General features: G+C 53.4%; 1 protein-coding gene across 1 annotated transcript; it reads left to right on the forward strand.

Annotated features, from left to right (window-relative positions):
* The first annotated feature begins 319 nt into the window (after positions 1-319).
* On the forward strand, positions 320-11,957 carry PPIH (peptidylprolyl isomerase H). Its single transcript, XM_084274621.1, has 10 exons — positions 320-422; positions 1,432-1,496; positions 2,105-2,128; positions 2,582-2,626; positions 3,015-3,057; positions 4,543-4,635; positions 6,712-6,799; positions 7,996-8,036; positions 9,315-9,403; positions 11,770-11,957. The coding sequence occupies exons 1-9, from the start codon at positions 357-359 to the stop codon at positions 9,381-9,383; spliced, it is 534 nt and encodes a 177-aa protein (XP_084130747.1). The 5' UTR covers positions 320-356; the 3' UTR covers positions 9,384-9,403; positions 11,770-11,957.
* The last annotated feature ends 1,647 nt before the right edge of the window (positions 11,958-13,604 follow it).

Consider the following 13,604-nt stretch of genomic DNA (forward strand, 5'->3'; position numbering starts at 1 on the left):
CCCCGGCGCCGCGGCCGCTGCTCCCCGAGCTGAACAGCCCCGGCGAGCTCCCCGGGAAGGCGCCGAGGGGCGGGAGCCGTGCGGGGCCGCAGGGCCGGGCTCTCCCCGCAGGGCCTGAGCGCCGGGCAGCGGCCTGCGGAGAAGCGCTTCGCTCCCGGGGGCACCGGAGCTGCCGCCGGGTACGGGGCACCCGGGGCCGGCGCCGCCTCCCGCAGCCAGGCTGAGGCGTCCCCTGCCCGCTGCCGCCTCCTGGCGCCACAGGCCGGGAGCTGCCGCGGGCGGCCGCCCCGCCCCGCCCCGCTTCCGGCGCCGCCCGCCCTGTGTCGTCTCTTCCGCTGGCGGGCGCGGGCGCTGCCATGTCGGCTCTGGCTGCCAACCCCAACAACCCCGTGGTCTTCTTCGATGTCACCATCGGCGGGCAGGTGGGAATGGGCTGGCGGCGCCCCGGGGCCGGGCCGGCCTGGCCTGGCCTGGCCTGGCCTGGCCCGGCCTTCATCGGGACTGCCGGGTGCACCGGGAGGGGAGAGGACGAAGGAATAGGGTGGGATGGGATGGGATGGGATGGGATGGGATGGGATGGGATGGGATGGGATGGGATGGGATGGGATGGGATGGAAGGGAAGGGAAGGGATAGAAAGGGAAGGAAAGGTATGGGAAGGAAGGGACGGGATGGGAGGGAAGGGAAAGGATAGAAAGGGATGGGAGGGAAGGGAAGGTATGGGAAGGAGGGGGTGGGATGGGATGGGAGGGGAAGGAAAGATATGGGAAGGAAGGGATGGGAAGAATCGGAGGGAAGGTAAAGGATAGAAAGGGATGGAAGGGAAGGAAAGGAAAGGTATGGGAAGGAGGGGATGGGATAGGAAGGATGGGAGGGAAGGGAAAGGAAAGAAAGGGATGGGAGGGGAGGGGAGGGATGGAAAGGGAAGGGATGGGAAGGGAAGGAAAGATATGGGAAGGAAGGCATGGGATGGGATGGGATGGGATGGATGGGAGGGAAGGGAAAGGATAGAAAGGGATGGGAGGAGAGGGAAGGAATAGGAAGGAAGGGAAGGGAAGGGAAGGGAAGGATGGGAAGGGAAGGAAGGCAAAGTCGGTGGTGCAGGGGAGCACAGCGGGGGGGCCGCAGGGCTCTGCAGGACGGGCTCGTCAGGGCTGCGATGGCTGGGCCCGCAGGGGTTAACTGGGGCTGTAAGTGCTGGGTGCCCGGGGAGGGGGTGTGGGGGGGACAGGGGGAGTTTGCAGGAGGGTGACAACATGCTGGGAGGGTGCAGCAGGAGGGGGGTGCAGCCAGGGGCTTAGGGGGCTGTGCAGGGTGGCAGGGCTGGGGGTGTGCAGCAGGACTGGTGTCTGTGGTTGTTCCCCAGAGGGGCTGGGGGAGGCTGGTGGTTGTGACTGGGGCTCAGAAGTCTCACCTGAGGACCGTGTCTGCAGGAGGTGGGCCGCATGAAGATTGAGCTCTTTGCTGATGTGGTACCCAAAACAGCAGAGAACTTCAGGTAAGGTGCAGCAGACGTTCCTGCAGCACTGCCTGGACCCAGGCTGCAGAGGCTCTGTGGCAATGGCTCTGGTGGCAGTGTGACCACCTGCACCCCTCCCAAACTGAACTGCTGCACCTCCTTTGCTGCTCTCCATCCCCACAAAGATTTGACCTTGCAGCATCCCAGTCCCTCAGGAGACCCCATATGGCTGGAAGGGGAAGGGCTCCAGTCCCTCTCTGCTCCTCTGTGGAGCTTTTGATGTGCTTGATGAACTTATAAGGAGGTACCTTAATGTAATGTTGGAGTTCTGTGCCCCTGGCTGGAGGAACTTGCATTTCCACAAGAGAAGTGTGGGCTGGTCTCTCTGGAACACAGTGTCTGCCCCACGTTCAGCCTCACACAACCTTGATATTAAACACCCAACCTCCTCAGCTGCAGAAGGTCTTCCCCTCTGTTTGGAAGTGGGAGTTGGGAGGAGTTACTGCCTGTGTCCCTTTCACTGGGGATACCCTGGGTGCAGTAAGGAGAAGCCTGCATTGAGAGTCAGCGCGTGTTTGCTGCCTGTTGCTCTCTGTGTCCTCAGAGTGCAAGCATGGCCCACACTCTGCTCTTTCTTTGTTTTCCAGGCAGTTTTGTACGGGTGAGTTCAGGTAAGTGGGTTACAGTGTCCTTCTCAGTGGCCTCCTCAGAGAAGCAGGGTGGGTGAGGAGGAGGAGGAAGGCGGCTCCGCTGGGAGTTGTTCTTACTGCACCAGTGACACACGTTTGCTCTGCTGAAAGCCTGATGGGCTGGGCTGGTTGCAGAGGTGATGGCAGAGTTTCCCCTTTGTGCATGGCTCTGGTCATGCTCAGGTTGCTTTAAGAAGCCCTGTCTGAAAATCCCACCAGCTGGTGCTGCCGATGGCAGCGGATCCCGTGAGGATGGCAGGATGGGTGTTGGAGGGAGCTGTGTCATAGACCCCACTCCAGGTTTCCCTTGGCCACCCAGCCCAGAGCTGGGCTGCTGGGCTCAGTTGTGCATCAGGACAGTGACTGGGGGAGGGCTGAGCTGGGAGGGGTGTGTGTTGGGATCAGCAGGGAGTTGACTGTTTCTTTTCCATGCAGGAAGGACGGCGTCCCCATCGGTTATAAAGGGAGCACGTTCCACAGGTAATCCACCTGCTTCTCCTCAGGAGCTTAAATAGCAGCTCTGAGCACAATGTGGGTTTGGGACCTGCCCCAAAGGCATTCGTGGTCTGGGAGGGGTTGGTAGGTCACAGCTGATACCAGCTTTGGATGTGGGGGTGCTCTGGGCTCGCTGGGAGGGATCCCCTGGCCCTGGTGTGCCAGGTCAGAGGTCTTGGCATCTGTCAGCTCATTGCTATCCCTTCCTGGACAGTGATGGGTCCCAGATGACCTAATGGTGACAAGTCTTTGCCACTGCAGCACACCACAGACCCTGATAACTTCTGTGGTGCTGCCAGGCAGGACCCCTCTTTATCCTGTTACGCTTCTCGAGACGTTCAGCTGAGAACTGAGTGTTGTTTTACTTCTTTAGGGTAATAAAGGATTTCATGATCCAAGGAGGGGACTTTGTAAACGTAGGTACTCCTTTATTCCTTTCATACTCTTCCTACCTGGTGTAAAATGCAACTGTTTCCAAGGGCCTGTGCTCATTACTGGGATCTGTTGGTGCTTTCAAGGTACCCAATAGTAACTGGAGGTTTCCTCATAGCATCGCTGCCATCTCACTGCAACAGACTGTAATGTACTTGAAACCATAGCTGGAGCCTTGGCTGAACATCCCTTCTCCTTCCCATCATAGTTCCTCTCCAAAGGAAGTGTGGCAGTACAGCTAGTGGCTTTTTTTGAACCCTGTCATCTTTCCCCTTCTCCTGTCCCCCCCCACCCCAAAGAAGCCCTGCAAATTTCTTTGTGGAAAGAGACCCTAAGGACAGAGCCAACTATCTGGTGCAAGAGTGAATTTAAATCAAATTTAACTTATTGTTAGTGAAGCATCTCAAAGGCAAAGGGGCTTTGTGGCCGTGGTGATGGTCAGGCTGTGAACCAGGGATGCTTGAGGAAGGCTGGAGGACCATGGGGTCTCTTCCCTGTCTGAGGACCCAGTCAAATGAGTTCATTTGGAAGTGTTTTGAAATGCTGTGAGGGTGATAAAGTTTGAGATTTTCCTTTATTTTGGTACAAACTTTGCAAAACTTGAAAGTCCCTGAGAGAACCACCCATGCAGTGGGTGGCTCAGCTGATTAGGAACTGGCTGCTTGGGATGCTGCCCAGTTACACAGTGAGGATGTATTGAGCTGTAGCCCTATATGCAGAGTCAGATTTATTATTCAGTGGGTTTTATTCCTTCCACAGAAGCTCCCCAGGCATAGAATCATAGAATGGCCTGGGTTGGGAGGGACCCCAAGGGTCACAGAGCTCCAACCCCCTGCCACAGGCAGGGACACCAACCTCCAGGCCTGGAGCTACACAAGGTTGCCCAGGGCCCCATCCAACCTGGCCTTGAACACCCCCAAGGATGGTGCACCCACTCCCTCTCTGGGCAGCATGTTCCAGCCCCTCACCACTCTCTCTGTAAAAAACTTCCCCCTAATATCTAATTTAAACCTTCCTTCCCTTTAATCCAGCTTTAAGTCTTGTGGCATTACAGGTTACAGCAGTATTTGCAATTTATAGATGACATTTCTTACAAAGCCACTTGGGGAGCAAGAAGGGCCAGGCTGAGCACTGAGGCAGTGCACATGTGCCTGTCTCAGAGCAGATGGTTTAAGTAAAGCATGAAGAGCAGGAGCAGGAAGAGAAGCAGAGGAAAAGGGGTGGAGCTGCACATGTTTGATAGGAAGGCAGTGACAGGAGCCAGGTTGCAGCAAGGCAGCATCTCTGTGGGTTGGAGATGCACTGTGCAGTTAGGAACCCAGCACTGGGCCTCTCCAGTGTCTGACTTTGCTGCTGGTGAGTGTGGAAATGACAGTACAGCCTCTGATTTGGGGTTTTTTAGATTGAATTTTTGAAGGGGATGCTTCTGTAGCACTTGCTGTGGCTGACTGGGCGTCGCTGTCCCGCAGGGAGACGGCACTGGAGTGGCCAGTATATATCGAGGTCCTTTTGCAGATGAAAACTTCAAGCTGAAACACTCTGCCCCTGGGCTGCTCTCCATGGTGAGTAGGAAAGAATGACATGATAATCATGCCATTATAAGACTCAAGAGGTTTTGGTTCTTCTTCTGGGCCCTTTTCCTCAGTTATTTGCCAGACCACAGAGATCTGCTGTGGGATACAAGACCTCCTTTGTTTTGGACCTCCCAGTCAGAAGGCTCCTCATGGGTTAATGAGTGACACACAAGTCCTGATCCTTCAGCATCCTTTCTTTTCCAACTCTTGGGGTGCTGGGCCAGGCTTTGTTTGGGCAGCTTGACTCTTCCAGTCTTCCTGCTGCACGTGTCCTGATAGGAACAAACAACAACTTCTGCCACAGGAAGCAAGTAGAGCTGGTGCTTTGGTGTTCCTGTGCCCAGCTGCTGCTGCCCTAGTTCTTTCACTGCCCTGCCCTTAAGTGCCACTCACTTTGGGCATCACCATTTGGATTAGTTCCTCATCCAGAATGTGGTATGGAAAGAGGTGTCATGACACAGCTGAGTGTGCTGTGGGGTGGAAGAGGGGATCTGCGCTGGGATTGCTGGCTTTTTGTTAGTGGTGTAGCTCTGGAATCATTCTGCTGGGTCAAAACATGGTCTGTCCCACCTGGATCCTTCCAAAGCTGGCTAACAATAAGGAAAAATCCAATATGACCATGTCCTGTGTAGTCCTACAGCTGCTAAACTTGCCCAGTTCACCTCTCAGCTCAGAAACCTGCTGTACTGTCTCCTGGTTGTCAGCAGAGCTTTGAAAAAAAAAATGAAATGGACTTAAATATTGCAGAGAAGGTTTCTTAGCAGAGCACAAATGCTCTGGGTGTTGCACTTGTGTGTGAATTAAATTTCTCATCTGCATGACATCTATGAATTCTGGGCCAGTATGATCACCACTGTTTCCATCGTGGCCATCAGAGCAGACATTCTCTTTGTTGTTCCCTCAGGAAAGCTTTCAGATAGTAGAAATCAGCTGCTTTTTCTTCCCTACTGCCCTGCTTCCTGGCTTTCAGTTTTCCCCAGGACAATACTGCAGCAGTGAGTAGGCATCACCAAAAAGTTCAGCCTTTTTCACAGGATCACAAGGTTGGAAAAGACCTTTAAGATCATCAAGTCCAACCATTCCCATCCTAAGCTAAACCAGACCCCTGAGCACCTCATCTCCCCTCTGTTAAACACACCCAGGGGAGGTGACTCAGCCCCTCCCTGGGCAGCCTGTGCCACAGCCCCACAACTCTGCCAGGGAAGAACTTTTCCCTCCCAGCTGAGCTGACCCTGCCCTGGGGCAGCTTGAGCCCATTGCCCCTTGTCCCATCTCCTGTCCCCTGGCTGAAGAGACCATCGCCCACCTCTCTGCACCCTCCTGGCAGGGCAGGGGAGGTGGGGAGAAGGTCTCCCCTCAGCCTCCTCTTCTCCAGGCTCAACACCCCCAGCTCCCTCAGCTGCTCCTCAGAGGATTTGCCCTCCAGCCCCTTCCCCAGCCTGGTTGCCCTTCTCTGGACTCACTCCAGGACCTCAATGTCCTTCTGATGGTGAGGAGCCCAGAACTGGACCCAGCACTCGAGGTGCAGCCTCACTAATGCCCAGTACAGGGGCACAATCCCCTCCCCAGAGCTACTGGCCACACTATTTCTGATACAAGCCAGGATGCCATTGGCCTTCCTGGCCACCTGGGCACACTGCTGGCTCACATTCAGCCTGCAGTCACCCAACACCCCCAGGTCCTTCTCTGCCTGACAGCTCTCCAGCCAGTCTCCCCCAGCCTGTAGCTGCTCGGGGTTGTTCTGTCCCATGTGCAGCACTCTGCACTTGGCCTTGTTAAACCTCATCCCATTGAAGTTTCCAGGGACACACTCCTGAGCCCAGGTTCCAGCACAGCCCTGTGCTTTGTAGAATGAAAGAAGAAGTTGATGGTGTGGTTTTTGTGCAGGTTGTGCCCCATCCCAGCATGAGGGATTCTCCTGCAGCTCTGTGTCTTGCTTCCTTTAGTTTATGTAGCAAAAATGAGCTAGGCTAGGCCTAGAGCAGCTGCTCCTGCCTGTGTGAGATGCAGTTTTGAGCAGCCTTAATTTGTCCTTTCCCTATTTTGCCCTTTTCAACCCCCCAGGCCAACAGTGGTCCCAGTACCAACGGCTGTCAGTTCTTCATCACGTGCTCCAAATGTGACTGGTTGGATGGAAAACACGTTGTTTTTGGTGAGTACCCACAGCAGAGGTCTGGCCTGGCAGCTCCCTGTGCCACAGCCACTCAAAGAAACAGCTCTGCATTGCTTGCTCTCCCTGCTTTGCTTGTGCCAGGGAGGTGTCTGTGCAGCCAGGTGCTGAGATGGGTCACAGTAGAAAGGAAGCAGCTTTTCCCCAGGTTAATCTGGATCAGTTCCTGGATCAGTGCATCGTGGTACAACACAGGTCCTTGGGCCAGTGCTGAAGGGACAGAGGGATGAGTGAAGGGATACTGTTCTTCTCCACTGTCAGAGAGCAGAACTGAGCTTTCAGCAGCTTTTGGGGAGCAAATATGGGTTCACAGAATTACTGACTCTCCACATGCTGCCACCTGAGTTGTGGGATTTGGAGTTGTGGGATTTGGAGACCAGCCTTTAAACTGATATTCTCCTTACTGCTTAAGTAACATGGTTACTGATAATTGCTGGTTTTGCATCATTCCTAAGGTTGTGTTCATAGTGAGGTAGAGGACCTCACTGCAGCCTCCCAGTCCCTGAAGGGAGCAGAGGAACAGGAGGGGAATCAGCTTGTTAAAGGGCAGAGACTGGCAGGACAAGGGGGATGGAGGGAAGCTGAAGGAGGGAAGGTTTAAATTAGATATTAGGGGGAAGTTCTTTGCAGAGAGAGTGGTGAGGGGCTGGAACAGGCTGCCCATGGAGGGGGTGGGTTCCCCATCCCTGGAGGTGTTCAAGGCCAGGTTGAATGGGGCCCTGGGCAACCTTGTGTAGCTCCAGGCCTGGAGGTTGGTGTCCCTGCCTGTGGCAGGGGGTTGGAGCTCTGTGATCCTTGGGGTCCCTTCCAACCCAGACCAGTCTGGGATTCTGTGTTGTACAAACAAGTTGTGTGGACATGAACACAACCTTAGTTCATGTTGGATGAACTCACAGTTTGTGTTCACACAGCTGGGGGAGGTAGGTCTCAAAAACCTTGATTTCTACCCATGTCCCTTCTGCTCCTGTGATGGGAAAATGCCCTTAAATCTGTTCAGAATGTGGATGGTATTTTAAGAGGGATTGTTTCCTCCCTCAGTTTAGAGATGGGTAACAAACTGAAGTGCCCAATAGCTATAGACTGCACAGGGCTTCTCAGGAGGAAGAGAAATTCTTGTACATGTGCTGGGGAGGGGTGAAAACTGGCTGTACTGAAGTGGGTGTGTGTTCTCATTCCAGGTAAAATCGTTGATGGGCTGTTGGTCATGAGAAAAATTGAAGTAAGTTGAATTCACCTATTCCTTTGTGAGTGTCCACAGTGGAAAATCCTGTGGAGGATTAGCAAGGGTTGTTCTGTTCCCCCCCTGCTGTCAGTTTACAAGATACCAGGGAATCCCAGTGGTGATAACTGGGTATTATGGGTTGTCACCACTGTAAAGTAGCAGGAAAGCTGTTGAGGCAAAAGCTGCCATGTAGGTTGGCTTTAGAAAATGCTAAACACTCGTGGTTGCTGGTTGGTCTTTGAGCTGGGATTGTGCTCTGGTGCCTTTTATTTGCAGTGTTCTGCATTTGTTCAGGAAGCTGAATTGAAAAGCTGTTCCATCAGCAGCTCAGACAAGAGCCCAGCACAGATCACTTCCATGCCATTGCCTGGGATTATTCCCTGCCTGTGGAATCATCAGTTCTGCCCAGCTGGGATCAGCATGTTTAATAAGAAAAATGAAGTGAATCTTCTGATGGGATTCCAGGAGCTGAAGATAAATCCACTTGGGGGAGGGGGGGGGAGAGGGGGAGTTGGGGGGTAGTTGTGACATTGGCATGGCAATGAGTAGATTCCACAAAGAGCAGGCAGCTCTTCAAGCCAGCCCACACTGACTTCATGGCACATCCATGGGTTAATGCCCACAAGGGCCTTTGCCATCAGAGAACCTAAAAAGTGGGGCAGCCACAGAGCTGACAGCTGTTTGGTGAGGAGAGGAGGTCACGTGCAAGGAACAGGATATAATCCATGTGCTGTCAGCCCTCTCTGCCAGCAGCACTGCTGGAAGGGCTGGGCTGGGCCTGCCCTCTGCATCGCTGCACAGTTCAAGGGAAGGAGTAAGAGACTCAGGAAAGAGCAGCTGAGTCCAGCAGAAGGAGAGGTTGGAATGGGGGCTGCTTTGTGCCCCTCACACTTGTATTCCCCTTCTGTACCAATACAAATTTGCTTTGCTTGTGCTGGCTGTGATTAGGAACTTTGAAGAGGCTCAAGTGATGTGATGCCTGCTGTACCTTGCCAGGAGCTCTGCAGTTCTTACTCTGTTCCATCCCTCCTTTTCAAAGCATCAGGGTTTTGTCTGCATCCCCAACTGAGAGTGTTTCCCAAGCATGGAGAGAATTCACCAGCTTGCAGCCAGGTCTGCTGCCAAAATACATGGTGGTGCCTCTGTGTTGCTCAGAGCTGTCTGGATTTCCCTGTTCCTGGTGTTGCAGACACCTTATCAGCAGGACCTGTCACTCCCTGGGTTCACTGTGCTTTTATAACATTTACCATTGTGTGTTTATTTGTTTGTCCCCAGAATGTGCCTACAGGGCCAAATAACAAACCCAAGCTGCCAGTTGTGATCTCTCAGTGTGGGGAGATGTAAAGCAGTGAAACAGAAATGGGGTAAGTCTCAGTTGCAACAGGGACCCAAAGCAACCGAGCTCTGGGCTGCTCTGCTCAGTACTCTTCTCTTGACTTATTTTCACATTCATTCAAGTCTGCAGAGAGCTGACTGAGCTCAGTGAAACACCAGAAGATGCTTCAATGAGGTCCCCCCACAGCCTTCTCTTCTCCAGGCTGACCCAGCCCAGCTCCCTCAGCCTGTCTCCATAGGGGAGCTGCTCCAGCCCTCTGATCATCTCTGTGGCTCCTCTGACCCCTCTCCACCAGTCCCACATCTTTCTTGTCCTGGAGCCCCAGCTCTGGACACAGGACTCCAGCTGGGGCCTCCCCAGGGCAGAGCAGAGATGAAGAGCTACATGAGCACCAGAGGCAGCACTAGAAGGATAAAATATTGCAGCTGCCATCAAGGGGAAGATGGGGCTGTGGGAGCTGTGCCTTGGATGGGGTGAGGCTGCCTTGGGGCTGAGGGGCTTTAGAAACCAGTGGATAAAGGGGAAGGACAGCAGGAATCCAGCTGGTGTTGCCTGGATGGTCTGGGAGGATGGGAGGCTTTGCTTTCATCCCCAGGTTGGTGAACTCTGCGATGGCTGCAGAGAGTGGAGCATCCACAGGGCCAAGGAATTGTAATGTTAGGTATCCTTACTGTACCTTGAGCAAACAGCCCAGTCCTCATCCAGGGGGGATGTTTCCAGCATTATCCTGTCACTCAGGCTGCAGCTTGGGCAAACCAATAGGCTGATGCACAGGATTGTGTGTCTGTTTGTCCACCCACTTCACTGTAAAGAAACAGAAGCATTCAAACAAATCTGTCTGGATTTCAGTGTGTCAGGCTGCAGCTTGTCAAAAACCTGCTGTATTAGCCTTTTGGGTGCCAGGATTTTGGGTTTCAGCAGGCAGGCACTGACAGAAGAGAATGCCCATGGGTTTTGACCTCCCATACAAAAGACTTGGAGCTCTGCAGAGCTTCAGGTTCTTGGGAGCTCCTCCCAACTGATGAAGTGACAACAGGGAGTGTAATGGTTCTTTCAGTGCACTGCTCCTTAGGGTGGCATAAACTCATGCTGCCATCCAGAGAGACCTGGACAGGCTGGAGAGCTGGGCAGGGAGAAACCAGATGAGGTTCAACAAAAGCAAGTGGAGAGTCTGGCACCTGGGAAGGAAGAACTGCTGGAGTCAGTACAGGCTGGGGGTGACCTGCTGGAGAGGAGCTCTGTGGAGAAGGACCTGGGGGTGCTGGTAGATGACAGGGTGGCCATGAGCCAGCAGTGTGCCCTGGGGGCTGAGAGAGACAATGGGATCCTGGGGGCATCAAGAGGAGTGTGGGCAGCAGGTCACAGGAGGGGATCCTCCCCCTCTGCTCTGCCCTGGTCAGGCCCCACCTGGAGTGTTGTGTCCAGTTCTGGGCTCCCTGGGATAAAAAAGACAGGGATCTCCTGGAGAGAGTCCAGAGGGGCTACGGGGATGATGAAGGGCCTGGAGCATCTCCCCTGTGAGGAAAGGCTGAGTGAGCTGGGGCTGCTCAGCCTTGAGAAGAGAAGACTAAGGGGGGACCTGATTAATGTTTATCAATATCTGAAGGATGGGATGCAGGGGGAAATGGGCAGCCCCTTTTCAGTGTCTGTGGGGACAGGACAAGGGGCAATGGCTGCAAGTTGGAGCACAGGAAGTTCCACAGCAACCTGGGGAAGAACTTTTCCCCAGTGAGGGTGAGGGAGCCCTGGGCCAGGCTGCCCAGGGGGTGTGGAGTCTCCATCTCTGGAGAGATTCCAGCCCCGTCTGGACGCCGCCCTGTGCAATATGAGCTGGGGAGCTGCTTTGGCAGGGGGTTGGACCCCAGGAGCTCTCCAGGTCCCTTCCAACCCCTGGGATCCTGTGACTCTCTATATGGGTGACCTTATTGATCAGCTTTTCTTAGAGCCTGACCCATGCTGGTGGGTCAGGTCCTCTTCAGGGTTGTCCTCAGCAGCATCATTGATCATTTGGAGTCCATGATCTCCAGCTACCCTCCTGACTTCCCAGCCAGGTCTTAGGAACTGTCCCTGCTGCCTCTCATTTGTCTGTAGACAAGAACAGCATCCACCTTGCCCAACTTCAGACTGTTACTTGTCAAAGTCCTTCAAAATCAGCCAGGAGAAACAGGCACTGCTGGGTTTATGTTCAGAGGTAGATGCAGATGCCTGGTGTGGAGACCTGGGAGGACTCTGGAGTTCTCTGGCTCAGGGCTGACGTGAGCCAGGACATGGAGCAAGTAGCACGTACTTGAACATTGCTGTAGCATCACCCGGTGTCCCCACACAGTCTTGTTGTTGTAGGATGAGTTGAGAATGGCTGGCTGGCATTTCAGACCTGTTTCTTCTTTGTTTCAGTGTTCCTTCATCAGGGGTTAGACCTGTGCTGGCTCTTTGCAGCTCCAACTCCAGCCAGTTTCCCCACTGCTCCAGTCTCTCTACAGGCCAGATCCAGGCTCTTGACATTCACCTGAAAATATTCCCTAACTGGCACCTCTCTTCTTTTTTGTTTTAACATTCTGAAATGTAAATAAAAAGCTTTTGTTAAATAAGTGTGCAGTGTACATCAGAACAGGTCCTTTGGGCAAGAAGGGCTGTAGCATCTTGAGCAACGTGCATTACCCTAGGGAACATTACTTAGGGAACATTTATTCTGTGTGGTATTTGGGACATTGCTGGTGGTGATGACAAAATGGGGTGGAAAAAGGGGTGAAAGCTCCTTTACATGGCAGGTAACTAAGGCTGCTGGGCAGAGGAAGGTCTTGGATTGGAAATCTCCAGAACCTTTCGACTTGCAGCCTTCCTGCCTCACAAGAAATCAGTGTGGCACTAAGACTTCATGGCTTTGTTGAGCTCTGGTGTGAGTTGGGCTTCTCTTACAGAGATGATCCAGAGGTTTCTCCAGAGTCAATGGGGAAACTGGTGAAACACCTCAAGGGTGCTGCTCTTAGGAAAGCAGAGGGACCAGTAGGCTGACTGAAGTGCCTGTACACTAATGCATGCAGCGTGGGCTCAAATGGGAGGAGCTGGAAGCCAGCAGCAGGAAAACTGATGTATTTGCCATCATGGAAGTGTGGTGGGATGACTCATGTAACTGGAGTGCTGCCATGGATGGTTATAGACTCTTCAGAAAGGATAGGTAAGCAAGGAGAGGTGGTGGGGTGGCCTTGATGTCAGGGAGGGTTATGAATGCCATGAATATAACAAGGGTGACAATGGGGCTGAGTGTTTGTGGCTGAAAAGCAAGGGAAGGGCCAACATGGCAGATAGCATGGTGAGAGTCTGTTACAGGCCTCCCACTGGGGATGAGGAGGCAGGCAAAACACTATGAACAGCCAGGAGAAGTCTCAAAATCCAAAGTGCCATATCCTTTTAGGGGACTTAACCTGCCAGCTACCTATTGGGAGTACAGTACAACAGAGAGGCAACAGTCTAGGAGGTTCCTGGAGGGTGTTGGGGATAACCTCCTGAGGCAGCTGGTGAGGGAGCTGACTAGGGCAGGAGCTGTGCTGGGACTGTGGTTTGTAAACAAAGAAGGTCTTGTGGGGGACGTGAAGGTTGGAGGTCGCCTTGGGCACAGTGACTATGAAATGGTAAGAGTTTTCAATCCTGAGAGAAGCAAAGAGGACAGTCAACAGAACCACACTACCCTGGACTTCAGGAGGGGAGACTTTGGTCTTTTCAGGGCTCTCCTTGACAAAGTTCCCTTGGGAGCCAGCAAAGGAGTCCAGGAGGCCTAGATGTTTTCCAGGAAGGTAGTTTTAAAGGCACAGGATCAAGCTGTCCCCATGTGCCAGAAGACAAGCCATCAGGGAAAAAAAAAACCCAGCCTGGCTGAACAGAGCTGGAGCTGCAATCTAGAGAGAAAAAGAGGGTTTATGGCCTTTGGAAGAAAGGGCAGGCTGCTGCTGAGGGGTACAGGAAAGCAGTGAGGCTGTGCAGGGAAAAAACATCCAGAGGGCAAAAGTACAACTAGAACTTCACCTGGCCTCTGCTGGTAGGGACAACAACAAAAGCTTCTATCAATACGTTAGCAATAAAAAGAGGACTTGGGACAGTCTCTGTCCTCTGGTAGATGGGACCAGGAACACAGTGACAGAGGGTGAGGGAAAGGCTGAGGGGCTGAATGCCGCCTTTGCCTCGGTCTTTACCAGCAAGACCAGCTGTTCCCTGAGTACCCAGCCCCCTGAGCC

Source organism: Gallinula chloropus, assembly GCF_964237585.1.
Source record: "Gallinula chloropus genome assembly, chromosome: 23".
NCBI lineage: Eukaryota > Metazoa > Chordata > Aves > Gruiformes > Rallidae > Gallinula > Gallinula chloropus.